At 38.7% G+C, this 27,598-nt stretch overlaps 1 protein-coding gene and 1 long non-coding RNA gene across 6 annotated transcripts in view; one reads left to right on the top strand and one right to left on the bottom strand.

The window, feature by feature from the left end:
- Positions 1–26,026, bottom strand: tent5c (terminal nucleotidyltransferase 5C). 5 transcript variants are annotated; one of them, XM_063050715.1, is made up of 3 exons: positions 25,812–26,026; positions 16,518–16,680; positions 1–4,151 (listed from the first exon to the last, which is right to left on the bottom strand). In XM_063050715.1, exon 3 carries the CDS (start codon positions 4,125–4,127, stop codon positions 2,973–2,975), a length of 1,155 nt encoding a protein of 384 aa, XP_062906785.1. In that variant the 5' UTR covers positions 4,128–4,151; positions 16,518–16,680; positions 25,812–26,026; the 3' UTR covers positions 1–2,972. The 5 variants fall into 5 exon arrangements, with proteins under 5 accessions (XP_062906785.1, XP_062906787.1, XP_062906786.1 ...); XM_063050717.1 differs by having other exon boundaries at positions 16,518–16,603; XM_063050716.1 differs by lacking the exon at positions 25,812–26,026 and adding an exon at positions 25,384–25,777.
- LOC134347991 (uncharacterized) overlaps positions 25,794–27,598 on the top strand; it is a 30,173-nt gene continuing 28,368 nt past the window's right edge. The window contains exon 1 of the long non-coding RNA XR_010018314.1: positions 25,794–25,884. This is a non-coding gene — a long non-coding RNA (uncharacterized LOC134347991). The remainder of the gene's footprint in view (positions 25,885–27,598) is intronic.

The following is a 27,598-nucleotide window of genomic DNA, read 5'->3' as shown; positions in this document are numbered from 1 at the left end:
TCAGATAGTCTTTATTGTCAAATAGGGACCAAAAGTCTACAGGTTCTTTGGTTTGTACAAAGCACGTACAGCAGCAAAATCTGAAAACAAATTTAATATACAAACACTGCCAATAACAGCTCATTAAATCTGGAAATAAAAATGCAACTTCAAACTCCAGAGAGGTCTCAGTCCCAACATTCATGCTTTACCATATACCAGCATGAAATGGAAAAATAAATGGGTTGAGATAGGTCATTATCATTTCATTCTCAGGCTCTTGCAGGATAACTGGTTTGAGTGTAAAACCCCAAACAAAAATGTACACTGCACAAGAATTCCAGTATATCATTTGTACTGGCATTTACATAATCCTGAATGCATTAATGAGTCTCATTTAGCTGCATATTTATTAATGCAACATAAAGCACCCACAAGACTGAGCATACTTGTAGATCCACAGAAATACCCTCTCTAGCTGTGATAATGTTTTAGTTAAATCCACTATGTGATTACAACAAACCATGAAGACCAGGAGTACCCCAGGTTTGACTATCTGTAGTACTATTACCTCACTATTTAGCCTGTGTTCCCCCCTTCCACTGACCATCACCTCCTATGTCCACATTTCCAATTCAGGTCATTTACTAGTGACTCTCTCAAAGTGCATAATTATGTGTTTATTTGGAGGACAGGACCGGGTGTAGCTATAATGCCCCAAGATATAGCAACTCGTTAACAACCTCACCAAATTGTGCAAGATATTAGGAGTCTGGCATTGCTTGTATACATTGCAACAAAAGTCAACAATATATAGAACTCCCAGTGCAAGAGAGAATCTAAAGTGAGTTTAAAATTCACAGAATACTCCATTTTCCATATGCAAAAATGTGTTCCAGAGATTGGGCACATTTCTTTTCACACATACATTTCAAACCAGGATTCACTGCCAAACATTGATAAATATTTGTGATAGATGTTGCAATATTCATATTTTGTACAACGCACTTCAATTCATTTTATCACAACTCTCAACTCCAACGGTCATAATACGAGTTGCATTTTCTATTTGCACACCCTGAGCACTTTTGATGAAATTGTACTTCTTGGTGGGCAGTGAAAAATAAATATCAAAAATAGATGGAAAGCTTTTCCATTTGCAAAGTTTATCCTATTTTCAATTCCATGTATTCTAGAGCTGGTGTTTGGAAATACACAGTTTTTTATTAAAAAGATACAAATTGCCAATATTTTTTGTCCCCTGCATTTAAAGTACAGCAATACTATGTTCACACTGGATCTGGAATGCACACTGGACCAGGATTTCTACACTGACTACATTTTTCACCTTATTAGTATAATGAAGTCTTAAAGACAAAACCTCACCACCGTTTTCTTTAAAAAAAAACAAGTTCTATATTATGCCTGGTGTTGACTTTTTATTTAATGTGCCATGCAAAAAGAATTTATAAACTGAATATCCTTTCTGCTTTAAATTGCTTGCAGTATTTAAAAGGAGTTATTAATGCCAGATGACAAATAACATTTATTTGTTTTCAACACTCCAAGAATCTTCAGTTTGCTGCAAATGGTCAAAAGAACAATTCTCACATCACCTTGGAAAGCAAAACGAACAAGAACCAAACTTCAGCCTGAGGCGAAGTGCAAATCAAATTTCAAATGCCATCTTGATGCATAGTTTACAAAACTTATTCAAAGTGATCCAAATCCACAGAAAAGACAGTTTTCTTATCAGCAATATCCTAGCTTTAGACAGCAATGTCTGCAAGAGATTTTTCCTCCACCTGTTTTTTTTATTCTGTGAATAAAGCTTCTGACAGACTTTAAATTGTGCTTCATCCGTCCTGACTCCAGTATACTCACTGAACATAGGGCAAAATTGACACCTGTAGTCCCCATACCCTCTGAAGCCTGCTTTACTGAATTAAAGAAGAGTACAATCATTTCCCTACATTTTCATTGCCTGGGAATGTTATTTAGTTTAAAAGGCTGATGCATGCAACCAAAAACAAAAACACTCACGGTGCAGAATCAACAAAAGCAGTAGCGCAATTTTCAGCACCAAAAATAATTCAACACTAACTCAACTCAAAGGAAACACACTGAACTCACAAACATGAACTAAATTGGCAGAGTATCATCTAACTCTCATCTCTATTTTCTGATTAGCTTAGTATGATTAAGCGAGTGTGACAGTTCTGAAAATCATTCAAATGCTTTGTCAAAGGTTTGTTCTCCCTTAAGTTTTGAAATGGAAGATTTTGTTATTTATTCAGGAGGCATAAATTCAGATCACAATTTCTTAGGATACTAAGAGCCTAGGTTACATGCAAATTAACCAACCAAATTATGCAATTTGGTTTTGAATTGGCATTTGGCAGCTTAACACCCCCATAATATAACAATTCTTTTCTCCCAACAACACCCCCGACAATCTACTTCAGAAATTGCTTATTAAAGCTAAGCACAATAAATTTCTGTCTGTAACCTACTAAATCAAAAAAAAAGTTGTGATAAATGCTCAATGTGCAGCCCCTTTATTTATTCACCATTAGATAAAGTTTTTTTGTCTCCTTTTGGAGTATTTTGCAAACTGCTTACTTGTACTTTTGATCTAAAAATATTTTTACAATACAGCTTGAAAGATAAACATTCTTTTTGAACTCCCTTCATAGAAAGCAAAAGTTTCATTTCCAGAACAGTATGACACAGTGTACAATCAGGACTCTTGCTAGAGACGAGTCTCCTTTAGATGTTCCAAACAATGTAGTGCCATTTGTTTTTGGATTTTCCCTACACCAAAAATTAGTGTGCATATTATCATTGTATTGTCATTGCAGTTTAATACATGCAACATGTACAACAGCCACAGGTTTGCTCCCTTCTCAGCTAATGTGAATGAAAGAAGCCATTAAGGCAAGTTGAACTGCATCAATCTGCACACAAGTCAACTGTGAACATAACATTGCTTATTAGTTGCATGGAAGCCAAGTAGGGTATGACTGTTGGTATGAGGTGGTACTGTGTGCTACATAGTAGTTGCTAAAGTTGGCATCACTGACATATGGAGCAGGCTGGTAATAGCAAGTTACATTGGTAACACTGGGGATGATGTTCTGCTCTGCCAGCACCCTGAGAGCCAAAAGGCTGATGAGGTTGAGAGTCTGGCGCCTTTCATGTCCCATCAGACAGACAGTGCTCTCATTCACAACATTTCTCAAGATCATCAAGTAGTCATATTTGCTTTTCTCCTCGCCGATGAAGTGGTTCTGGAGATACACTTCCAGTTTTCTTTGTTGTTCACTAATGTCTGGGAAATCAATAAAGAAGCGAGAACACATGTATCGCTCCAAGGATTTGATCACCTCTTCACTGGCTGGTTTGAACTCTCTCACCAGAAGATTACAGTACTTCAGCAGTCCTCCTCCTCTGATCTCCTCTGGAGTCTTGGTTGCAATTAGTGTATTCCTGAGGTGACCTAATGCTTCCTCAAAGTCCCCATATACACTCTCTCCAATCACTGTTGGGTGAAAGTGCTCACTCATTGGGTTGTCAGAATAATCATAGTAAAATAGAAGGGAATCCAAGATGATCTGGAAAGAGTCAACACTGAACTCAAACTGGCGACGGAGGGAATCCACAAATTTCAACTCTATGTTCTTTCCACTGTTGTTGCAGAGGGAGATTAAGCTCCAGCGGTCTGTATCTGTGCAAACTTTTACCATTTTTTGCACATAAGCCTCCTTGAGTGTAAGCGGTGTGATTCGTTCCTTGTTGACACCTTCTGGAAGAAATTCCAACAGGCAACCCAAGACCACATCTTTTACCATCTGGAATTCGAGTTCTCCTGGTAAATTAACCCCAAAAATCAAGTCCAAATCTTTGTAGTTTAAGCCATTATCCTTTACTAGGACATGGCTAGCTGCTGACCCATTAAGACGGATGTCACGAACTGGAATCCCACTTTCCAAAAGCCTGTTTCTCACAGTCTTAACCACATCTTTCAGCCTGACTTCTAATGTTGGAAAATTCCCACGGCCATGAATAAGTACCACCTCAGTAAGGACATCATTCAAGCTGCTGATTTGATCCCAGCTCAATACACTAGTGGCTTTACTTTCTGCCATACTGGGTCTTTGGTCTTCAATCAGCTGGAAAGAAACAAAAACAGGTAAACTATAACCACATCTACGTTTATGTACAACTTCTTGAAAGAGATCAAAACAGCAATTAACACACCAGAGACAATCCAAACATTTTTCAGAAGTGAAAGAGAACCACTAATTGAAAAATCATAAACACGAGAGAGTTTGCAGATGCTGGAAATCTACAGTAACACTCAGACAAAATGCTGGAGGAACTCAGCAGGCCAGGCAGCATCGATGCAAAAAAGTTCAGTTGGTGTTAACTGTACCCTTTTCTATAGATACTGCCTGGCCTGCTGAGTTCCTCCAGCATTGCGTTGCTTGCTTTTCCAGCATCTGCAAACTCTCTTGTTTGCAACACTTGCAGAACTCAGGTCAGGCAGCATCTATGGAAATGAGTAAACAGTCGATGTTTAAGGCCAAGACCCTTCCTCAGGACTGAGAAGGGGGAAAGATACCACAGTAAAAAGGTGTTGCTCCAGCATTTTGTGTGTTGCTTTGGATTTCCAGCATGTGCAGGTAACAGGTAAAGCCAGGCAGGTGGGAAAGGTCAAAGGTCAAGGGCTGAAGAAAGAATCTGATAGGAGAGGAGGGTGGACAATGGGGGGGAACCCAGGCAGAAGTAATAAGGTGTGAATTGAAAGGCCAGAGTGAGCAAAGTGGGGGGGAGGGAGGGAGGGAGAGAAGGCAGGGGGGAAGAAGAGGAGAAAGACACTTTTGTAGATGCTGCCTGGCCTGCTGAATTCCTCCAACATTCTGTGTGCCACTAATTGTAGTCTTGTTTTGCTCAAGTCAGTTAAAAATACTTGTAATAAATGCTCTTGCATCAATTAGATTGAGACCACAGCTTGGTGTTTTATCAATGACCAAAAGTGACTTCAAAAAGAAAATCCAAGTTTTCAGAAAATCCAATGCCCAAGATGAAATAAAAGAAATGACCGAAGCTCCTGTATTTAGCTGGTATCAATCCGCCAGTTTTGTTTACAAAAGTTAATTTGTTACATAGTAAAAATAACCACACAGCAAATAACCAATAAGGTCATCCAAGTTCATGTCAGGGCACTTTGACAGCATTGCTTTAGCAGCCAAAGGTCAAAAAGGAACCTAATCAATTGCTGCAACCATTCATAAAATGAAACTGAAAACTATTGAAGTCCCCGAAACACTGAAGTTCTCAAAGTACTTTTAAGAGCAAATAACATCCAAAAGTTTGAGGTCACTACATGAATAATTTACAATTTAAGTTGCATTTTAAATGATAATTCATCTATTTATATTGCAACTTCCATGTTTTCCAGGCAGTCAAACGACTTTAAAGCCAATTTTTTTTAATATAAAAAGTCATCACTATGTAGGAAATGCAGCCACCAGTGAAAATAATGCCAGCTCCCACAGTAAGAAAATACTGTATCAGAACACAGACAGAGCCATGAGGACGTTCAGTTAAATGCTATTGCTGCATAATTCATCAATTTGTTGGAAATTAAACATCTAAAGGCTACCTCTCAGATATCAAACTTTAGTAGTGAACTGAGCAGAGCAAATGGATTTGTTCTGCGCGAAGATCCAGCACTGATGCGAGTATAACAACTTCAGAGCACCAAGGACAGGAAAAGCAATATGTATTTTGCATTTCTAACTATTGCAGGGTGCTAGCGGTTTGGCAACAACCCATGGTGCTTATTGGAGCCTTTCCCCAGACTACCCCTACTGCCACTCTGCAGTTTACCCGGTGTATTTGATTCTCCCTTAAAGGATACAATAATTCTTGTTTCAACTATTAAGAGGAATCCTAAATTTTCTTCTGCATGATTTACCAATATCTTGCCAATCATGATTTTTTCCCTCCAAGTTATACTTGCTGCATTATTGTATTCTGTCAAAGAGCCAGGAATCACAAGTACAATTCTGCAATATGTTGTTTCCATCCTTGGTACCACTCTACATTGTATACTTGTTATAATATATGGTGAGGTCTTAGAAATGCTTTCTAAAAACTACTTACTGTTCTTATCTCTTCATTAGCTCTATTCATAAAAACTAGAATCAGATTCTATTTTCAGTGAAATATTTGCCTGCAATTCTATTTTCAGTGAAATAGGAGCGTGAACTATTCTATTTTCAGTGAAATAGGACGGTGAACTATTGGTCAGAGCTGATCTGCAGCATTCAGTGACCCTCGGCTTCCTCAAAAATTAACTACCTGGGGTAGTGGAGGTTTAATTTGTCCATCTGTGCTGATCACCCCATCCTTGACTAAGCTGTTCCACCATGAACACGATCTGTTATGAGTCAACATGATGCTTTCAGATCGGGTCATGCACAGCACATACCTCCGCCACACCGCTCAGGTGTGTTTCTGAGGTACAGGGGCTAGCGACCCTTGTGTCTCTTTTGTGTTCTATCGCTGAGCAGCAGTGAACTATCTGATTGGCCTATCAGAGTTCTCTTTGGGAACTAGTTGACTTGATCAGCATTTCTGATCTGGCTATTGTTCACAATTGCACTTAATGAAAAAAGTGCTTATCCATATGGGATTATACCTACTAGCTTGCCACTTCAGAGCAAAACTTTGCTCCTCACCATACATTTCTTAACCATTTTTAAAGCCAACAAAAAAAAAATGCCTAGGTCACCTCAATACATTCCTAGAACAAAAAGTGGACTGATTAAGGAATCCTGGAAACTAATCTCTGGCAATCAACCAAAATGCACCCCGTTTATCACCTTATGATTCAAGCAACTTTAAAAGTCATAGAATGAAAGTGAACTGTATTCTAATGGCACGTGCTGGAAATCAAGTTTAACCACCTATTGATAGCTTTTAGTCAAACATTCAAATTTATCAAAATAGTTTGTGTTGCTAATCATTAATAACATCTATTTTAAAATTTGGACCAACTTAATTTAAAAGAGTAGATTTTAATTTCAGGCTTATCTGAAATGAGAGCCCCTATAGTGAATTCATAGAATATAGCACCAAAATTGTCCCTTTAGCCCACCTCCTCAGAGCTGACTGCCGACCCCTCCCTAGACATCCCAAATGCCCATACCTGTCCATGTCTTTTCCCTCTGTTCAAATGCCCCTTAAATGCTGCACTTGAACCCATCTCAACCGCTTCTCGTAGGTCATTTCAGATATTCACTACCTTCTCTGGAAGCAAGTTACCCCCCCCCCAGGCCTTTTAAACCTCTCCCCTCCTATCTTGTATCTGAACCCTCTAGAAATGGACACCCCAGTCCTAGCTGCCCACCTTACCCATACTCATTCTGATTTTATAAACTTCTTTGAGGTCACCAATCATTAATCTAAACTCCAAGAATTAAAATCCAGCACAGCAACCTCACCCTATTGCTCAGATCTCTAACCCAGGCTAGATCCTGGCAAATCTCTTCAGCACCACTTGTTAAGTAACTCAAAATACTTTCAATCCCATACTGATTTGGTAGCCTACAGAATTCAAAGCAAAACTTCATTTTTCTTTAAATTACTAAATTAGTAAAATAAAAGACTGATTATAGCATTAAAATGATACTAGGACCATCTGAAAGTAGAAAATATATTGAAAGAACACCCACTTGAAAACCCACTATGAATGGAACTATTAAAGAAAACTTCATCACCAATACAGTACTGAATTACAAACATTGTTAACGCAAGTTAAAAATGGTCCCAGCAAATATCAAAACAAGTATTAAACATTGCTTATTTAACAAAGTTAAAGTGGGAAACAGTGATAGCTTAAATGTAAAATAATTTCTACTACAAGTAGATCATAAATTAAGAAATAAACTTAAATTTACTTCCGAGGTAATAACTGTTAAGCTTTATTAAGTCCTTTGCAGGGAGTCAAGTGAAGGTAAAATTGTAACTTGCATATTAGAAAGTACCAAATTTAACTTTAGTCCCCAACACAAACACTAAAGGAGTAAAAAAGGTTAACAGGAGTTATATAACTAGATTGATCTATTCCCTAAATTAAGACCATCTAACGGTAGTAATGCAAAATTAATTAAGGCCATTAATGTTATAAAACAACCTTCAGCCCCCTGGAAAATAGGAAAAGAACTCTTTCAGTTATCTCACAGAACTACTTAACCAGTTTTACAGAGAAGGAAACTCCAGAACTACTCACGTTCGCTCACTCTCCCACACACACACGGAATTTACACTAACTTCTAATGAGTCCCCTACTATCGGCCTTGTAGCAATTTATAGATTTCAGACCGCTTCACACACAATTGTGAGTGTACCCCTCCACCACACAAATAACTTTATTACAAAAGGTGGCAAGGGCAAAAACCCGCCTTCAAAAGAAAATGGTTTTTTTTATTAGGTTGAAAAAAAACCTTCAAGCACTTATTCTTTTCTTTGACTATTTCGTTGGCAAAGGTCGCGCTAATAAAATTAATCCGAACTCCCTGCCTGATTGGCTACTTGTTCACGTGCTGATTGGGTCCTCTGCGATTGTACAGGTACATTGGGAATCTAAAGCTTCTGTATTTTAGGGTAGTGTTCTCCTATCTCTGAATTATATAACTGTGACTGTACAGCAACATTATACTTAAACACTTATCAGCATTTCACGTTAGGTTTACCATCAAGAAGTTTGCACTTGCAACGTAACAAAAGCTATAAGATCAACCTAGGAAATCAAAATAAATTTGTTAATGCACATATTCATGTTTTTGCCTTTTAAAATGTTCTCCTGTTAAAGTATTCTAACAAATTGCTTTCTTCTTACTCGTTCCATGGTTAAAAATTATATACCACTGCTCCACTTGTTACCTCTGGGTCTGGATAAACCTGCAATCAACGGTTGCGTTGTGATAAGGGTATTTAACATCATAAGAATGCTCAGCTCCCTCGAGGGGAGTATACTTGAACTTGTGGTGTCACCACAGCCCATTGCTTCCGAACTTGGGAAGGGATAAGGGGGTGCGTGTTTGCTGATCGACGAGCAGTAGAGTTGCGACATTCATTGTTGCCTTTAAGGTTCTCACAACTGGTTAGTATCACTAGGGTAGCAAAACGGGAGTATGCAAGTACTGTATCCCTTGTTTCTTTTTAAAGGGTAATACTAACTGTTTCTTAAGAGGGGGCTTTATTGAAAAATCTACTGTTTTCTTGTCAGACGTTACAGAGAGATATATCAAAACTTGCTCGTGAGGACGTAAGTCCTCTCATTGCGAACACTACTACACACTTAATACTTTATCGAGCCGCAACCCGTAGCTGGGCAACGGCTCCCTCTTTTGGAGAAACTGTTGATCGCTACTTGAAGGCGCCTATTGAGATGGCTTCCATTGAGATTAGATTGTCACTCTTCCAATTGTACAGAAGTTACAGTGTCCCTTCAGACTGCACTAAATCTAAATGATATTTGAAAGCGGAAGGAGGCTGCACTGACAAGGTGATGGAATCAGTGGACAAGTGGCAGATTAAATGACCCAAAACTGATAGGAAAAACGAGAGGCAATTTAAACTGTAAACGTAATTCTCGAGGCGCTGAGGAATATAAAGATCTGGAAGTATACATGAATAGTGGCAGAGCAGTCTACGAAAGCAGACAAAAGGCATGTGGGATTATACATCAAGGCACAGAGTACAGGAGCAAGAGAAAAAAAATCATACACCTCCTTGTAAAACATGGCTTTGGTAACAAGTGGAACACTGTGTTCAGTTCTGGGCACCACACAGTAGGATGCAGAGCATGGGGTACCATGGGGGCTATAGTGGCTTGTATATTGTGTTCACTGGAAACACAGATCAATACATCGCTGGATATGAAGAGAATCGAGTGATAAGGGATGCTACAGGAAAATGGCGTTGAGGTAGAACATTAGCTATGATCTACGGCAGCCAAGCTCCTGTTCCTAATTCCTATGTTCTTCTGAAGGGCTTCAATTACATAAGTGGAATGGAGAAACTGGGGTTTTCTGCTTGCAGCAGAGGAGGTTGACAGCGCACGTGGCGGAGAAATTTAGTCATAGAAACTGTTTACTTGGGAAGAAGGATTAAGAGCTGGGGACATTAGAATATAGGTCATTTGCAAAACAACAAAACACAATGAAAGATTTCTAAAAACATCATTGGTTTGGATCCAAAGTGGGATTGTCAGGAGAAAATTGTATTACCTGAAATGGAACCAAATGAGTGCAATGGCAAACTAGTCACTACACTTCAGGAAGGAGTGAAGGGATAGGCCCAGCTAGATTGCTGTTGTTTGGAGTGAGTACAGGTCTGAATCCATTCTTCCCATAATTTCACTTATTTTGTTAAGAATGCTTACATTTTTAAAATTATGATTGTTTAATTTTAATTCTTAGTGCAACTTCATTACAAGGGATCCAGACCATAAGGATTATCCAAGTGGGCCTCCTGATTGGTTGTTTCCATGTTGATGCAAAATGCTTAAATAGAATAGTAGATTGGTGAATGGGAGCCTGTGTATTTCGAGTAGTAAAGCTGTAATATGTACTATTAACATACAATATATCCAAACAGATTACCCTAAGATCTTAGGATAGAGAACCAGATATTAGGCTGTTCAGCCCACTGAGACTGTTCCACCATACAATCATGGCTGATTTATTTTCCCCCTCAATTTCTTTCTTCTGTCTTCTCCTCTTAACCATTCGTGCCCTTACTAATCAAGAATCAACCTCCTTTTGAAATATACCCAATGAGTTGGCCTGAGGCAATGAATTCCACAGATTCACCACCCTCTGACTGAAGAACTTTTTCCTCTTTGTTCTAAAAGGATGTCCTTCTGCTTCTAATTAAGAGTCAGCATGGCCTTGGGAAGAGCAGGTCGTGTCTTACGAGCCTGATTGAACTTTTTGAGGATGTGACTAAACACATTGATGAAAGTAGAGCAGTAGATGTAGTGTATATGGTTTTCAGCAAGGCATTTGATAAGGTGCCCCATGCAAGGCCTATTAAGAAAGTAAGGAGGCATGGGATCCAAGGGGAAATTGCTTTGTGGATCCAGAACTGGCTTGCCCACAGAAGGCAGAGTGGTTGTAGATGGGTCATATTCTGCATGGAGGTCAGTCATCAGTGGTGTGCCTCAGGGATCTGCTCTGAGACCCTTACTCATTGTGATTTTTATAAATGACCTGATGAAGAAGTGGACGGATGGGTTAGTAAATTTGCTGATGACACAAAGGTTGGAGTTGTTGTGGATAGTGTGGAGGGTTGTCAAAGGTTACAGTGGGATATTGACAGGATGCAAAATGGACTGAGAAGTGGCAGATGGAGTTCAACCCAGATAAGCAAGAGGTGGTTCGATTTGGAAGGTCAAATATGATGATAGAATATAGTATTAATGGTAAGACTCTTGGCAGTGTGGAGGATCAGAGGGATCTTGGGGTCCGAGTCCATAGGACACTCAAGGCTGCTGCACAGGTTGACTCTGTGGTTAAGAAAGTATATGGTGCATTGGCCTTCATCAGTCGTGGGATTGAGTTTAGGAGCCGAGAGGTAATATTGCAGCTATATAGGACCCTGGTCAGACCTCACTTGGAGTACTGTGCTCAGTTCTGGTCGCCTCACTATAGGAAGGATGTGGAAACAATAGAAAGGGTGCAGAGGAGATTTACAAGGATGTTGCCTAGATTGGGGAGCATGTCTTATGAGAATAGGTTGAGTGAACTCAGCCTTTTTTCCTTGGAACAACAGAGGATGAGAGTTGACCTGATAGAGGTGTATATGATGATGAGAGGCATTGATCGTGTGGATAGTCAGAGGCTTTTTCTCAGGGCTGAAATGGCTAGCATGAGAGGGCACAGTTTTAAGGTGCTTTGAAGTAGGTACAGAGGAGATATCAGGGGTAAGTTGTTTACACAGAGAGTGGTGAGTGTGTGGAATGGGCTGCTGGCAACAGTGGTGGAGGCAGATACGATAGGGTCTTTTAAGAGACTCCTGGACAGGAATATGGAGCTCAGAAAAATAGAGTGCTATGGGTAACCCAAGGTAATTTCTCAGGTAAGGATATATTCGGCACAGCTTTGTGGGCCGAAGGGCCTGTATTGTCCTGTAGGTTTTCCATGTTTCTATTCTGAGGCTGTGTCCTCTGATCCTAGATCCTCTCACAGCCTCTCCACACCTGCTCTACCTAGGCCTTTCAATATGTGGTAAGTTACAATGAGAGACCCTCTCATTCTTCTAAGTAGCAGTGAGTGCAGGTTCACAGCCATCAAATGCTGCTCAAATGTCAACTCTTTAATTCCCGGAATCATTCTTATAAACCTCCTCTGGACCTTCTCCAACAACAGCACATCCTTTAACATGGGGTCCAAAACTACTTCAATACTCCCAGTGTGGTCTGACCAATGCCCTATAAAGCCTCAGCATTACATCCTTGTTTTTATATTCTCGCCTTGAAGTGAATGCTGACATACACATTACCAGGCTTGATTTCCAGTCTAAATTCCTGGCTGAAAGTTTTCCTATATTCCATTAAGAACACATGTGCTATTCTCCAAAACAGAGTTTACACAACCAGCCTAATTTGATTTTTAACTATCTCATAAGTCAGTTCTGTGTTTCAGAGGTATTGCACTTTTAGCCACTTATTCAAATCAAGTTGTACTGTCTGCTATGGAAGCATTCTCCGAACTGGTTACAGTTCCAGGCTGGTACACTATGGGATTCCCCCTCCCATTAACCTTGCAGCAGAGGTGGTATACATCAGTGATTGACTTCTCGTAGATTGCAACGTGAACATTAGTTTCCACTGATCTATGAGACACCTTCTGATGCTCATTATACAGGAAAGAACTTGTATTAACATAACTTTAAGACAATAAAATGTTCAGAGTTTCCAGCCAATGACGGTTTTTTGAAGTACAATCACTATTGTATGTCTGGAAAATATACTCAGTGGCCACTTTATTAGGTACACCTCCACAACTGCTCATTATGCAGATATCTAATCAGCCAATCATGTGGCAGTAACTCAATGCATTAAAAAAGGTAGACATAGTCAAGAGGTTTGGATGTTGTTCAGACCAAATGGGGAAGAAATGTGATATAAGTGACTTTGACCATGTTAAAGCCACAATGATTGTTAGTGCCAGATGAGATGGTTTGAGTACCTCTGAGTCTGCTGAACTCCAAGGGTTTTCATGTACAACAGTCTCTAGAGTTTACAGAGAATGGCACAAGAAACAACGAACCATCTGGTGAGTGGCAGTTCTGTGGGTGAAAAGCCTTGTTAATGAGAGATCAGAGGAGAATGGCCAGACTGGTTCAAGCTGACAGTGATGTGCAGAAGAGCAACTCTGAACACACAAGACATCGAACCTTGAATTGGATGGGCTACATCAGCAGAAGACTGCGAGTTCCACTCCTGTACCTAATAATGTGGCCACTGATTGGAAGTTCACAATGGTTTGCATAGCAATATGTAACCACATAATTTGTCTTTTGGTTATGAATTTAAACAGAAGCCCTGTTTTTTTTTGCCTTAAGTGGAGATAAAAGTATTAAGATCACCATTTTAAAGAACACGAGGGCTGTAAAATTTAATTTTTGCTTTAGCTGGGTCCTTTTCTATGTGACTGAGAGAGAGGGAGAGAGATAATAATTTGGCTTCATGTGCCGAATACTTCGATCATGCCCTGGTGCAAGGTTCATCCTAGACACAAATGAGGTTTACAGCAGTAAGCACTTCATGTGACAGCTTAAAAAGTGGAAGCCAGTACTAATTCAATAAAGATACTTACACCATTATGTAATTTTTTTAAAGCTAGTTACATTATGTCTTCCACACCTGTAGCATGCTCCAAAGTAATACACGATCTGTTAGCTAGATCCTTTGCAATGCAACAATGGGCTTGAAGGAATGTTAAACTATCGGTTTGCTGATAACAATCTCAGTTTCACTATGTAGAAAATCTACTTTGGTGGGAATTGTTACAGTGTAAATGTCCGCCGCAGTTGTGTCCAATGGCTACAGCTATGCAATGAAAAGTAACTATGATTTATGTTCAGCTCCACAGGCAGTCAGTGCTTTTGTCTTCTGGGTGATAAGACTGATGAGAATTTAGCACTTCCTCGGCACTGTAGAGCCAACCTGAATTTGTGTGCTCACTTTTCTGAATTGGAGCTTGTGCCTATGACGAACTGGTCCAGTAATAGTATTGACACTGAAGCAAGGAGCAAGGGAAGGTCCAGTGGTGCACACCTGACTGAATACACAAAACCAGACTCTACTTTTTGTGTGAATGAAAGGAGGAAGCAATACCAAATAGAGTCAAACTAAACTTCCAACATTTATTTTGGATTATGATTATCTATGGAAGACGTTATTGGCCATTCTCTAGTACTCAGCTAAACACACCTTTATTTGGCCATGAACTTTGACAGTGCCACAGACTACACGGTTATGAAGGAATTATTGTCTGGGTTTTAGACATTTTCAGCCAAGATCCTATAACTGACATTTGCACAGGGAGCTTTTGTTGACAGATCAGTATGCAGGATTTTCAGTTTCTCCCTCTGTGAAAATTACCTATTTAATTAATACTGTGAATTGAATCTAGGACATTTCCGTATGGCTTAGCTGAAGAGTGACTCGGAGCAATGTTAGAAATTACTTTGGTTATACTACTGTATAATATAAATGTCCTGTAACTCCATTACACTTTTTACAAAATTATTACTTCATATTTATAATAGAATTATTTAAATAAATAAAATTTATACTGGTAAAATTTCTGTTAGTTATTGGGGAAGAATAGATCTCAAACTGACCTGCTTCATTTACAGTTACATTACTATTTGGAAAACTGAGGATGGGGGCCACTGAGGTACTACTTGACTGTCACACATCTTTAAAGGACAGGAGCTCCATGCCCTGGCTGCTTAAAGTACCCACGTTATAACAGCAAGAAAGAAATCTGACATTGGGGCTAAAAATATTTCCACAGCCGTGACATCACTATGACATCATAAAACATCTCATCTGATTTTACTGGTTGAAAAGAGCACTGATTATACTTTTTTCCCACTTTTCATTCAGCACTTTCAAATACTATGCATGGAATGTATATGACGTAGACTTTACTTCAGTATAAAATTGTTAGCATGTGAGCCTGTCACATAATATATTCCTGACTTTAGAATTCATGAATCAGTCTCATTCACAAAGCTGTTTATTTTAACTTGCAAGGCCATAAACATTGTGCTTATTAGAAACATGTGATCAAATCATTAGGTTTCTTTGATTTCTCTCAGTCAAACACTGTATAATTGTTCTTTGAAGACAAGGAGAAGTCGGATCAAAGTTGCCATAAGAGAATTGCTTAGTCCATTCCCTGGCATCGCCCACACAATTCTTATCTGTGCCCCCATAATAATGAAGTTTGGAGAAGCTTGGGCATTAATCTGAGATTGTTACTCTCTGACAAGGTATTTACTAGATAGTTCAATGACAACAGGGCATAATTTTTGCCAGGTAAGTTGCAGGGGCTCCTAATGTAATATGTGCAGCCATATGATAACTCACGCAAAAAATAGTGGCCCAGATCACAAAAAAAAGGAGAAAAAATGGGAAGAGAAAACAAATGAGAGAAAAAAAAGAGAAGAGAATTGGAAAAAAGATTGAAATTGAATTCCCAAGTGCTAGGCACTCTCCTTGTGCTCTTTGTCAGATGTAGTTATACACTGATGCCATGTGATATGACTGGAGGTGTTTTATCCATCTGATTCCAAAAACCTATTGAATGTGTAAGGTTGGCAATCAAGAAGATGCTTTTTAATGGGTGTCTTTTCTTGATGGATTCTGTGGTCTAGCATACACCTTGTTCCTTCTGCAGAATAATAGCTTTGTGATGTCAGTTTGCCATTGCATGCAGCAGAAGACATGAACTATAATCATGTGCATGGCCACATGCATTCATTACCATGCCAAATCCAGTTTCAGTAGTTTTATGGAGACTGGAACACTGGTGTCATTCTTCTGGGATCTCACAAGCAATATAAAGATACATGTATTACACTTGGTACTCCAATATACAGTAAATGATTGCAAGTAAAGAAAGAAAACGGCTTGCATTTATAAAGGTACATTCCACAATGCAAGATACCTTATACTCAAAGAGGTATTTTTGAAATATTATTATTGTTGCATTGTAGGAAACACAACATCCAATTTGAATGCAGGAAATTTTCAGAAATAGTGAAGACATAAGTGCATTGGGATTTGGTTGGTGGATACAGTGCATGTTGGGCAAGACATGGGGTTCGTTCTGCTCTTCTTTGAATGGTGCAGGGGTCTTATTTTACATACCCTTATAGAACACGTGAAGCTTCGTATCTGAAAGGCAGATGATGGTAATGTATAAATTTGACCAGTTACCTACCTTTAGATAACTGCTTGCTAGTAACTTGTTCACAGCTTTCTCAATCTGGAATCAGTCCTTCACTTCCTACAATCCACAAAAATGACCTAAACGAAGAGATTAAAAGTAGAATTTCTTCTGTTTGCTTTTGACATACAATGTTGGATTGTGGTGAGATATTGATCTGAGAAAATAATACAGAAAGAAACCATTTTAAAAAGCTTGTATTCTGAGAACTTAGCAAGTCCTCAAAAAGGAAGAGAAATCAAGAAAATTAACAATCAACTATTTATTTTTGACATTGTGATTCCTGTTATATAGGTCAATGTGGTACTCCATTTGGGCACAGCAAAGTCCCATTAGCAAAATGGAATACTATACTGTTTAATTGAGGCAGGACACTGTTGCCAAATAATTTCTAACTAGCGTTAGACATGTGCATTTGTGCGGCTGTTAGATACTACACTTTGATTAGAGCAAACAGTTTTTAAATAATGTCAGATGTGAGTATTTGTGTTCAAAAAGGCAGTAATTTTTGTCACCGATAGTTGGTGAGTAATAAGCAGAAAGACAATTCAGACCTGTTTTACTCATTGCAGTTTCAAGCATTGATTGCCAGAAATGGCCTGAAGTGAAAATGAAACCTTTTTTTGGATTACTTCAAGAAGTTAGAAACTATGAAGAATTTGAAGGTATCAACAATCATCTTGAATGTTACAATGAAAATGAAGGCGTGAAGGATGCAATCGTCCGAAGCTTTCCATTTGAAGGCAGTCCATTACCTGCATTAGGTGACTGTGCTGACTTTGTTCATTTACAGTTTATCAAAATCACGCATACATTGGATGAATTCCTCCATCGATAAATTCTAGGAACTAATACTCAGTTTTATGGTACTGTAGTAGTATTGATAGTGTTCTAATGTGTACTGTATTTCATTTTAAATACATAATTTGTTACTTAGTTAAATGATAGTTTGTCTTTTTTATACCTTTTTAACTATTTCAATGAAACTTCAGCTAATTGGAGCAGCTGCTTAAATTGGCCAAAATGTACTGGTTCTGATGTGTCCCAATTAACAGGAATCCATTGTATTCTTAATTTCCACGTCAATTACCCTCATATAGTTTCTAGGATAAATTGCAAACATTTTGTCAAATTATGTGTAACTTTTTGTCCTCAACATCTATTTTTAAATGCAATTTCAAAATGCCAAGGCGTTGATCGATGATGAGAAAAGGAAGCTAAGTATCTACAGCAGAATTAGATCTAAGTATACTTGCAAGTACCCAAAGAGAAATTGAATATAATGGAATAGATCATAAATCATGGTTTGTAGTTTAGGAAAAAAAATATTTGCCAGTCCTCAGTGGCTATTTTATATACATATTAAAATATTCAAATAGATCTAATGAATGTGACTTGTGAACAATATGTTATTGATATAATTCCACTTTGATTTCCTGAAATAAGAGGAACTGGATGGTTATCTCATTGTTTCAAGAATTTCTGAGTTCTGGATCAGAAAATGGCCTGATGCATTCGTTCAGAAATGCCACTGATCATTCTCTGCCCTTCCACCATGCTGAATCCCAACCTATATGTTATTTTTGAACCTGAAGTGAACTTTAAATTATTTAGTACTTCAGAGGCCCTGTTGATCCACTCAGTAACACTATCTACGACCTGGGCTGTCAACCTTAATAGTAAGGAAATCTGTGTGCAGCTCTTTTTAATGACAAATAGAATACTGGAAATTAATTATTTAAATTCACCGTTGAATGGTCAATGCAGACTTGGTAGGCCAAAGGGCCTGTTTTTATGTACCTCTTTATTACTCTAGACCCTATATCACCTTTTCAGTGAAACTGTGGGATGTGGGGAAAGCAAATAATTGGAGCTGAGGAAAGACAACTGTAACTTTATTGAAAGGCGGAGTAGGGTTTGGGTATTTGATCCTCCACAACATTCCGCGTGGGAACTTAAACTGGAGGTGGCAGTGTTTTTTTTAACGAGGTCGAGTTGCGAACTTGTCATCAACCCGGCACAGATGGAGAGCGCACTTGGGAGTGGTCTTTCACTGGATCGAACTCGGGAACCTCCGTTCACGAGCCCGGCGCTGATCTCACTGCGCCACCAGCCGAGAACCAATGACCGACCGTTCAGATTTTGTATGCTCTTAGCTTCATCTTTTGCTCACCATTATCTCACCATTCAGATTTCTGCCTAAGGGTTTCACAGTCCTATTTGCCTACCACATCAACACTAACACAATGACTTTCTTTTGCAAAACAATTTGGGTCACAAAATCAACATTTGCGGCTTTGTGAGGCTGTTGCCTTCACGCATAGTTCAGGGTATTCTTTAGTACATTCAGGACTTTTTGTGGCCATAATATCTTCATGATCCATGTACTCAAGTGACTAGCTATCTTTAAAACCACTCTGTCTGGCTTGTTACCATTCAGTAATTATTCTATCCAAATTAGCTGACCTCACATTTAGCAGCCTCGAAATCCATTTTGCAAGGTTCTGCCAGTTTATTCAATCCATTCATTTTTTTTCCTTTTACACATGCTGCTTAAAATGTTACCCAGCTTTGTGGCTTTAAATAACACAGGTATATTACTTTTTATTCTAACATATAACTCATTTAAAAATAATGTTAATATTTATCTTTGCAACATAGATCCTTGGAAGAGACCAATAAATATAAGCTATCAGTTTGTGTTCTTACCATCAACATACTCAGGCATTTTACAACCTTGGAGTGTTTCAGTGAATTTCCCAACAATTCAATGAAAATCAATGTCAGCTAAGAATCTCTTATCAGGAATCTTATCAAACATCTTCTCAAAGTCCATGTTAATAACATCCATCAAAATCTTACAGTTCTCTACTTCAATCAGCTTTCACTACTCTTGCCTGATGCCTCATCACAAGCCCATTCTGCCTCCTGCTGCCTACTGTGTCTGTATTTGTGATAATGATGGCTGTAAGCATTACAATGAGTGAAGGAGGGTTTTCATCTTCACTCTCATAATTTTATCATCAGGTAAGAAAGGTGCTGGTCTTTTCCACATAAATAAACAAAGTCATGAGGGTGGAGTTGTATTGCAGCCATTGGGAAGGGCAGAGGTGCATGCATCCTACGATCTGCTAATCAGAAGGGACTGTGGGATTGGGATATAAACAGAATTAGGGTTGATGATACTGTTATCTCCCATGCTCTTTGCCAGGGCTTCTGCCACGGCTGCTCCAATGATGGGAAGAAGTCTCTCCACCATGTCTGGGGTGATCCGCCTGTGCTGGTTTGCAAATGCTGCCTGCCCTTGTGCATCACCCCGTCATGCAAGAGAATGGGGCAAAAGCATATTAGTTAGTGACATGCAAGGTGTGATATTCCTGTCTTCGATGACCAGTCAGCAGCTTATGCATGCTGAGTGATGGAGATGTGAAGTTTACAGTAGGGATAGGCAGGTAAAATACATTGTACCATTTGAATGATAAGGATAATTAATGTTTGATTGAAGCTGTTGGTGGGTGTTGAGAGTAGGCTGCATTGAGCTTTGATGGTGTACTGCATTTGAAGATACAGCTAATGAATTGGGCCACAACTATGAAATCATTGAACGTCTCTGTCCTCAATCATTGCTTCTAGCTTTCATACAACAGGTGCCTTCCCCCGCCCCCCCCCCCCCAATGTTTTTCGCAGACTTTCTCTGCTCCTAGCCTTTGTGGAAGAATGAAACCTATGATTCTCTCCATGCCCTCCAGCAAAACTTCAGTGCATCAGAAGGCCTTAAGGCCTGGCCTTTCCTAAGTAGTGAAAAGTCATTGTTCATTGTCTCCCTCTTCAGAATGAGTTCCACGATGCCTGTCCATGGCCAGAAATCGCCAAATGGTGCAGATCAGCTTTATGGGAAGTTGAATATCAAGACAAGCAGCGAGTAATCAGTGTGATTAACGCAGGCAACTGGAGCAATAATGCCAGTGATCAGACATAGGAACAGTGAATTGCTGCCTGTATCAGAAGTGATGGGAGCAAGTGCAAGATGGTCCTTGGATGCACTGCTGGTGATTGAATTTTAAGCCCTAAAACTTTGGAGATGTTACTGTTATTTCAGCTGAATGAGAGAAATATCAATAAAATCCATATACAGCTAAGAAATAACAATGTACCGCAAGTAAGCTTTTGTTAATTCATTATCCTGAAGAAAGCAGACAAATCAGCTTCTCCCAGGCTTCTGAAAAATATTATCATAAACCAGCAGTGCCTGGTTTGTGCTTGTTCCTCTTCCCTCTTCCCTGATCAGTGACACTCTTCAACCATAAAATGACAATTGAGAATCCATGAAGTAAACCCAGGCTTTTACAATATAACATATCTGAAAACCTCTGCATACCTTTTCTATTGTACTCTTGTATTGTGCACTTCTTCGCAAAATACAGTCGTATTTTAATTTGAGACATCGGTGAATGCTTATTAGCAAAGAGAACTGAAATGGCAGCATAAATTAAAAACCTTGTTTTCATTCTGATAGTCTTTAGAAAAGTCTGTTTGCATGCATTATGCATAGTTGCCAAATCTGGATATACAGTGGATTCCGGTTAATTGGGCCATCGTTTAATCGGAACAGAAATTATTTGGGACAACTCTTAAAGTATAGAAGTTAAATAGAGAAAATAGCCTGGATCCCCTTCATTTATTTGGGATACTATGATGCTCAGTTGGGGCAGGAGACTGTTGCTGAACAGTTTCTATATGACTAGCAACAGTCATGCACTTCTGTGGCCATTAGACTGTGCTTAGAGCAATCAGTTTTTAAGTTGCATCAGTTGTGTGTTCAGGTTCAAAAAACAGAGATTTTTGTCACTGATAGTTGGAAAGAAATAAGTAGTAGGGCATTCTAGAACGGTTTTGCTCTCTGGGGTTTCAAGCATTCAGGCTTGGAGATGCTAGAAAAGGCCAGGAGTGAAAATGAAATGATTTCACTATTTCAACAAATTCTAAATTATGAAGAATTTGTAGGTATCTTGAATGTTACAATGAAAAAGAAGATCTGGAGTATGAAATTGTCTAAAGCATTGTACGAATGCAGAAGCTGGCTGCACTGATTTTGTTCAATTACAGTCAATCAAAAGAACACAGCTGATGAATTCCTCTGTCAATAACTAGTAGGAACTAATACACAGTTTTATAGTACTGTAGCGGTATTAGTACTGTTTTAATTTTTTCTGTATTTCATTTAAATACCTAATTTATGACTCAGTTAAATGGTAGTTTGTCTTTTTTAACTACTTCTATAGAACTTTGGCTAATTGGAACAGCTGCTTAATTGGGCCAAAATGTACTAGTCCCAATGTGTCCCAATTATCTGGAATCTACAGTATTTCAGGAATGTCACTGAATGAATTTTACCTCCAATTGATTCAATCCATCAATTTTGTGAATGGTCAACCAATACCATCACCCTTGTGGTTCACCTTCTCTTGGAACTTGGAAAGTGAAGAGATTTTCGTGTGGGTGGTTCATGATAGTTGATTGGGGTTGCGGTTAAATTACAAGGCTGGCAGCCGGAGGCTTACACCTTACCCCCAGAAGCATGAGGTTCAAATCCCACCATGACATCAATGGAGTTTAGATTCAATAAATTGGGAATAAAAGGCTAGTATCAAAAGTGGTAACACTGAAACTCCAGGATTGTTGGAAAAATGCACCTGCTTCATTTATACCCTTCAGGAAGGAAATCTGTGGTCCTTACACAGTCCAATCTATTTATGACTCCAGTTCCAGTTACATTGTTATCTCCTCAGTTCAAGTGCAAGTAAAGGCTGGCACTTTCAGTGAGGGCTATATCACAAGAATAAATAAATTGAAAAATCATGAAAACTTATTTCTACTCTTCAAAGTCTCTATAGTAAATAGCGCTGTTTAAAGACATTTACAAGTATACAGAACTTTTTTTAATGTATCTATGATTTTTCTCCTGGGTGCTACCAGCAGGGTGTAAGAGATTAACATTCAATTCCTGGGGACACCAAGACAATCCTGGAGTGTTGGGAAGCCTGTATATGGAAAGAAAGACAATGGTTACCCTATTTTTTTTTTTACAATTTGCAGCCCCATAATTTAGTTAAATTAAAACAGTACTTAGATAAGAATGGCTGTGCTTTGGTCCCAAAGAATATTTTGTAAATATGTAAATCAATTTGCATTAAATAATTGACCAAATAGAATAATTTAGCAGTGGTATGAAATCTGCTGCACTTGTGTAGTTACAGACCTTAAATGTAATGGAGCAGTTTCAACAGGGGAGATTGTTTTTTTTTCTCTCTCAAGAGGAACTTTGATCTTAATCCAAACAACACAATAATTAACCTGAAATGCCATAGGTGACATCACACATCCTGTATTTTTTGGAGTCTGCCAGGATATCCGGGGAACAGGGGAGGGATCATTGTAACAAAGCTGTTGGGATTTGTCAAATGCATTTAAATAACTTTCTTTAAAGTGTTAGACAATGTAATAAACAAAAACTATTTTGTTAGTGTGACAGTATGCAGGGGAGAGATGAGTGGCAATCTCAGAAACTGAAATTAGAGAAAAAAGCAGTCTGGGTCTTATTTGGGAGAGCCAAAGAATTGGGATGCTCTGTAACATTTAATGTATTTGGTTGTTTTTCAGTTCCACAATAAATCTTAAAACAACAAGATGAATTGTTAGAATAGGACCCCAGTGCACAGGATAAAACTTCCAATCTTTGAGCAAAAATGAAACAAACAATGTGATTTCTTGAAAATTGCACTGATATTGCCCCTAGACCCGTGAAGAAGCCCAATGTTGTGTATCCCATACAATGAGAATGGAGCGAAAACAGAACAACCCCCTCCCACCAACCTAAATACCAAAAACCAAGAACCACCATTGACCAAGCTCGCTGTATATGTAATCCATCTGCAGTGTACTTCATTTCAAAAAAAACATTGTCCTACTCTCAAGTACCCTGAACTACTCAAGCTCTTATTCTGCCAGTTTTAGGTTAGGTTCCAGACAGACATTTAGAAATTATAAATAATGGAAAGGATCTTAAGGATCACAGTGCAAGAATAATTTATTGACTACCAGCCAGCCTGGATTTGGAAGGATGGTACCCTTCTCCTTTCATTTCCTTTTGAGAAATACCAGCATGGAAACACCATGACCTGAGGTATCTGTATTTTCAAAAGGCTTCCATGCAGACAGCTAGAAGATTAAGATAGTATTGTGGGGTGGGGAATTTGGATTAAAAAAAAACAGGTAAATGGCAAGAAACAATAGGAGGAGTTGGCAGAATTCTGTTTATTTTATTTGGTCGAAGAAGGCACGTGCGCCTCCTTGCCACCAGGTGACGGGCAGCAGGACGAGTTCAGAACCGCCCGGCGTAAATTCAACTTCTAAATTGTTGTAGCGTTGGTGAAACCATTTACAATAATGTAGATACTGGAAATTTTTGAGGTAAACAATTTGTTAAGTGTGTAGAAAAAGATAACCCAGAGATAAGCTGTGGAAGTAGATCTGGACCTATAGCTTGACATCAGGAATTTTGCTTCAAAGACTGGTTCATTTTACAGGAAATTTATTTCCAGACGAGTAAAGGATGCAAAAAGAAAAAAAAAACTCAGACCGTTAAAAGAAGTTGAGGGCAGTAGAATTCCACCAGCTAAACTATGATGGATTGAGCATTTATATGTAATTAACTTGTGACACACTCCGGACGCTGCCTGACCTAAATTAGCAGCGTGCATTTTAAATATCCATTTTTACACGCTTCTATCATTTCTATCTATGACAACTCTGTAGCTGTCGATGGGATTCCTTCTTCCATTAGCCTTTAAATTATTTGCTAATATAAATTCGGTTTAACCTGAAGCATTGAGCAAAATTTTAATCATTATCCGTCGTCTGCAATCAGTGATACATTAGTAAGTATTTTACAATCCATGTGCTACTTTCTAATCCAACAAAGCTGCGCCTGACTCCAGAACTTTAATCCTTCATGTGGCGACGCAAAAAGTTCTTTCTAAATCAAATGTTTGGTAAACAATACAGTACACCTAATTTTTATTGACATATGTTTATGGTGTAATTGGAACTTTACGTTTTCCTACTTTTACTATCTCCTGCAACTGCACAAGGAATGCTTACAGTTTTGAGCAACCCAGATCTGGAATGCAGGAGATAATCGGCGATTGACGATTTTGCCACTCTGTATATCGTTCACAATGTTCACAACTCTATCACAATGCAGAGTTGACACCTCGATTCGTTTTCTATTTCTGTCCGCAACGAAAAGATCTCTCGATCCCAAGAGTCAACCAAACGTCTCTTTCACACATTAACTCAAAGCCCCTATTTAGGTTCGCGTAAGAACTCGCCAGTAACTTAAGGATCGTTTTAAGATCAGTGGTCGCATTTTGTTCGCGGCCTGAGCTGCCAAATCAGGAACAGACTCAGACGCGGTTCTTGTCTTATTTCCTAACATTTGTAGAACAACGTGTTCTTTCAAATAAATCTGTCATTAAACGCCACTCTCCACATTAATTTTAAAAGGTAGTTCATGTTAACGACCAACGTTCATTCTTGGGCCTATAGTACAAGATCCTGCAAATTAAAGCTAATAACTGATGCAGTTAAAATGTCACATTTATCTTGTTTTTTAAAAAGGGCCTTCTAATTCACAGCTTCTAAAATACTATTTAAAACTACTTCCCATGAAAGTAGCTGTAGAATTTGGTGTACAGTACATACATTTCGTCTTAACATATAAGACTTTCGAAGAGAATACAAAAAAAACAATCATCTCTGTGCCATTAAACTTTACCATTCTCAATGAAGAATCACCGACCTGAAGCGTTAACCCGATTTCCTCTTCCCACAGATACGGCCTGATCTGCTTTGTATTTCCAGCATTTTCTGTTTTTATTTTAGAACCCCATTACCCGCTCATCAATCAGCTAACGTCAAGACTTGTTCGTTATAATAAATCTATTTATCTATATTTTAGAAGTTGAAATCGACAGACATTAAAAAGCATCGCACTACACATGCTTTCCAACATGCAACGTAACAGCTAGTTCTGCTGGAAGTTGATAGTTAGCGTTACCTTATTTAAGCAGATGAATTATATATAGATACTAGTTAACGTAGGCGCTAATATCCTTATCGGTCAGTTTGTAAAAATAGTATTAGCTGACTCAGCGGCATTAGTGGTGGCGTTGCCTGCGGTGATTTTGTGACAGTTCACAGACGGAGATACTCTGCAGTGCTACTCACCTCTGCAAGCAGAGCAATCAATGGAACTGCCAGCCAGACTTTATGATTTTCAGAAATTCACAGCCAAAGCTTCGTAAGTGAATTACAGCATGATATGCTAAAATGTTTTTTTAATGTCTTGGATTCAGTCCCACTTGAAGTCCGTGTTGGGTAACTTGTGAGGATCCTTCTCGGTTTGCTCGCTTCACCTCCACCTAAACTGTGATCTATCGCTCTCTCCGAATCATCCTGTATAAATGGGATCTCCGCTCTTATCCTCCCTGTGATCCGTACGTAAACTTATCTCCATGGCGACCATTTCGTCAGACCTTTCGGAGAAAAGCCAAACTGACGGTCTAAAGCTGAGGACAACACCCCCTCTGCTGTCAGTAAAAACTCACGGCAAGAGGAGGCGCCAACCAATACACAGCTCAAAATGTCACAGCGACAACATCATTGTGTAATATTCTAACCCCTGGACTCCCTCCATCATGCCTCCCTGTCTCTCTCTGCATATATATCTGTTCCTTTTATGTTATCACTCCTAATTTAATTTGGTTAAAAGGAGTTTCGGAAACTAACTTAGTTCAAAAGCCGGAGAAGGGAAAATGCAAATAACAGTTTACATCTACTAATCTTTTATGCACGCAGTTCATTTCTCATTGTACTCATTTTTGAGCTGGAGCCAATGATTTGTATTCCAATAAGTGGTACCATTCGAGTCGCATGTACTTTTGAAACTGCTAAGAAATAACACTTAATAAAACAACTCTGAAATATTTGACCTATTTAAAAGTTTTTGGGAAAAAAATGCCGGTTGTTAAAATGGCACGCTCTTTTTTTTAACTAAATGAAAGTTTTGCAATATATTAATTCTGCATGGAAGATTAAAACACAATTAAACAAAACTAATTGTCGCAAGAATAACCGTCCTGCTGCATACTCACCATCACTATCTGCAGAGGGAAAACCAAATTTGTGAAATCCAGACCCAGAAAAAACTGTCATGGGAAATGCCTTAGAAGGAAAAGAACTGGACGTTATTGAGCCTATAAAACAGCAGATATATTTCCAAACCTCAAGCACCTTGACTGCATATTTACTCTGTGTAGGATACAATGGTGTTTGGCAAACAACCATCATTAAGATTTCAAATCTACAGTCATTACCTACCATTTGTAGGAGTGTTCCAGATTTTCAATACTGTTTTCTGAAAAAACAGCTTTCTAACTTCTCCTAAGTTAATATCATCATCCTCCTGTCCTAGATTTCTTCTAGTTTCTCTATATATTTTAATCCCCTTACAAAATCCAAATGTCAAATCAAACACCAGTCTTAATTTCAAGCAAATAAGCCTGGTTTAGTCAACTTCTCCCCATAACTTAGTCTTTAATATGGTAAAAAAAAAGTATTTTGATTTAAAGGAATTTGGGGATATGGGCTCAGCACTGGTGAACGTTTAACCAAAATCCTCTTGAGCAACAGAACATAAATGGGTCTTATTTCCAATAACGATGAGATAGCCGACAGAGGAGAAGTTAACGTCCTAATACAGCAGTGCCAAGAAAACAACAACCTCCCCCTCAATGTCAAAAAAACAAAATAATTGATCATGGATTACAAGAGGAATGGAAACAGGCTAGCCCCGTTGGCATTAATGAGACTGTAGCTGAGAGGGTGAGTCGTTTTAAGTTCCTCGGTATATGCATCACTGAGGATCTCTACTCGGCCCTACATACCGGCTGTGTGGTGAAAAAGCACAACAGCGCCTCTTTCACCTCACAGCTGAAGAAGTTCAGCATGAGTCC

Source organism: Mobula hypostoma, chromosome 6 (assembly GCF_963921235.1).
Source record: "Mobula hypostoma chromosome 6, sMobHyp1.1, whole genome shotgun sequence".
Lineage (NCBI taxonomy): Eukaryota > Metazoa > Chordata > Chondrichthyes > Myliobatiformes > Myliobatidae > Mobula > Mobula hypostoma.
This window is presented reverse-complemented; position numbering and strand designations above follow the sequence as displayed.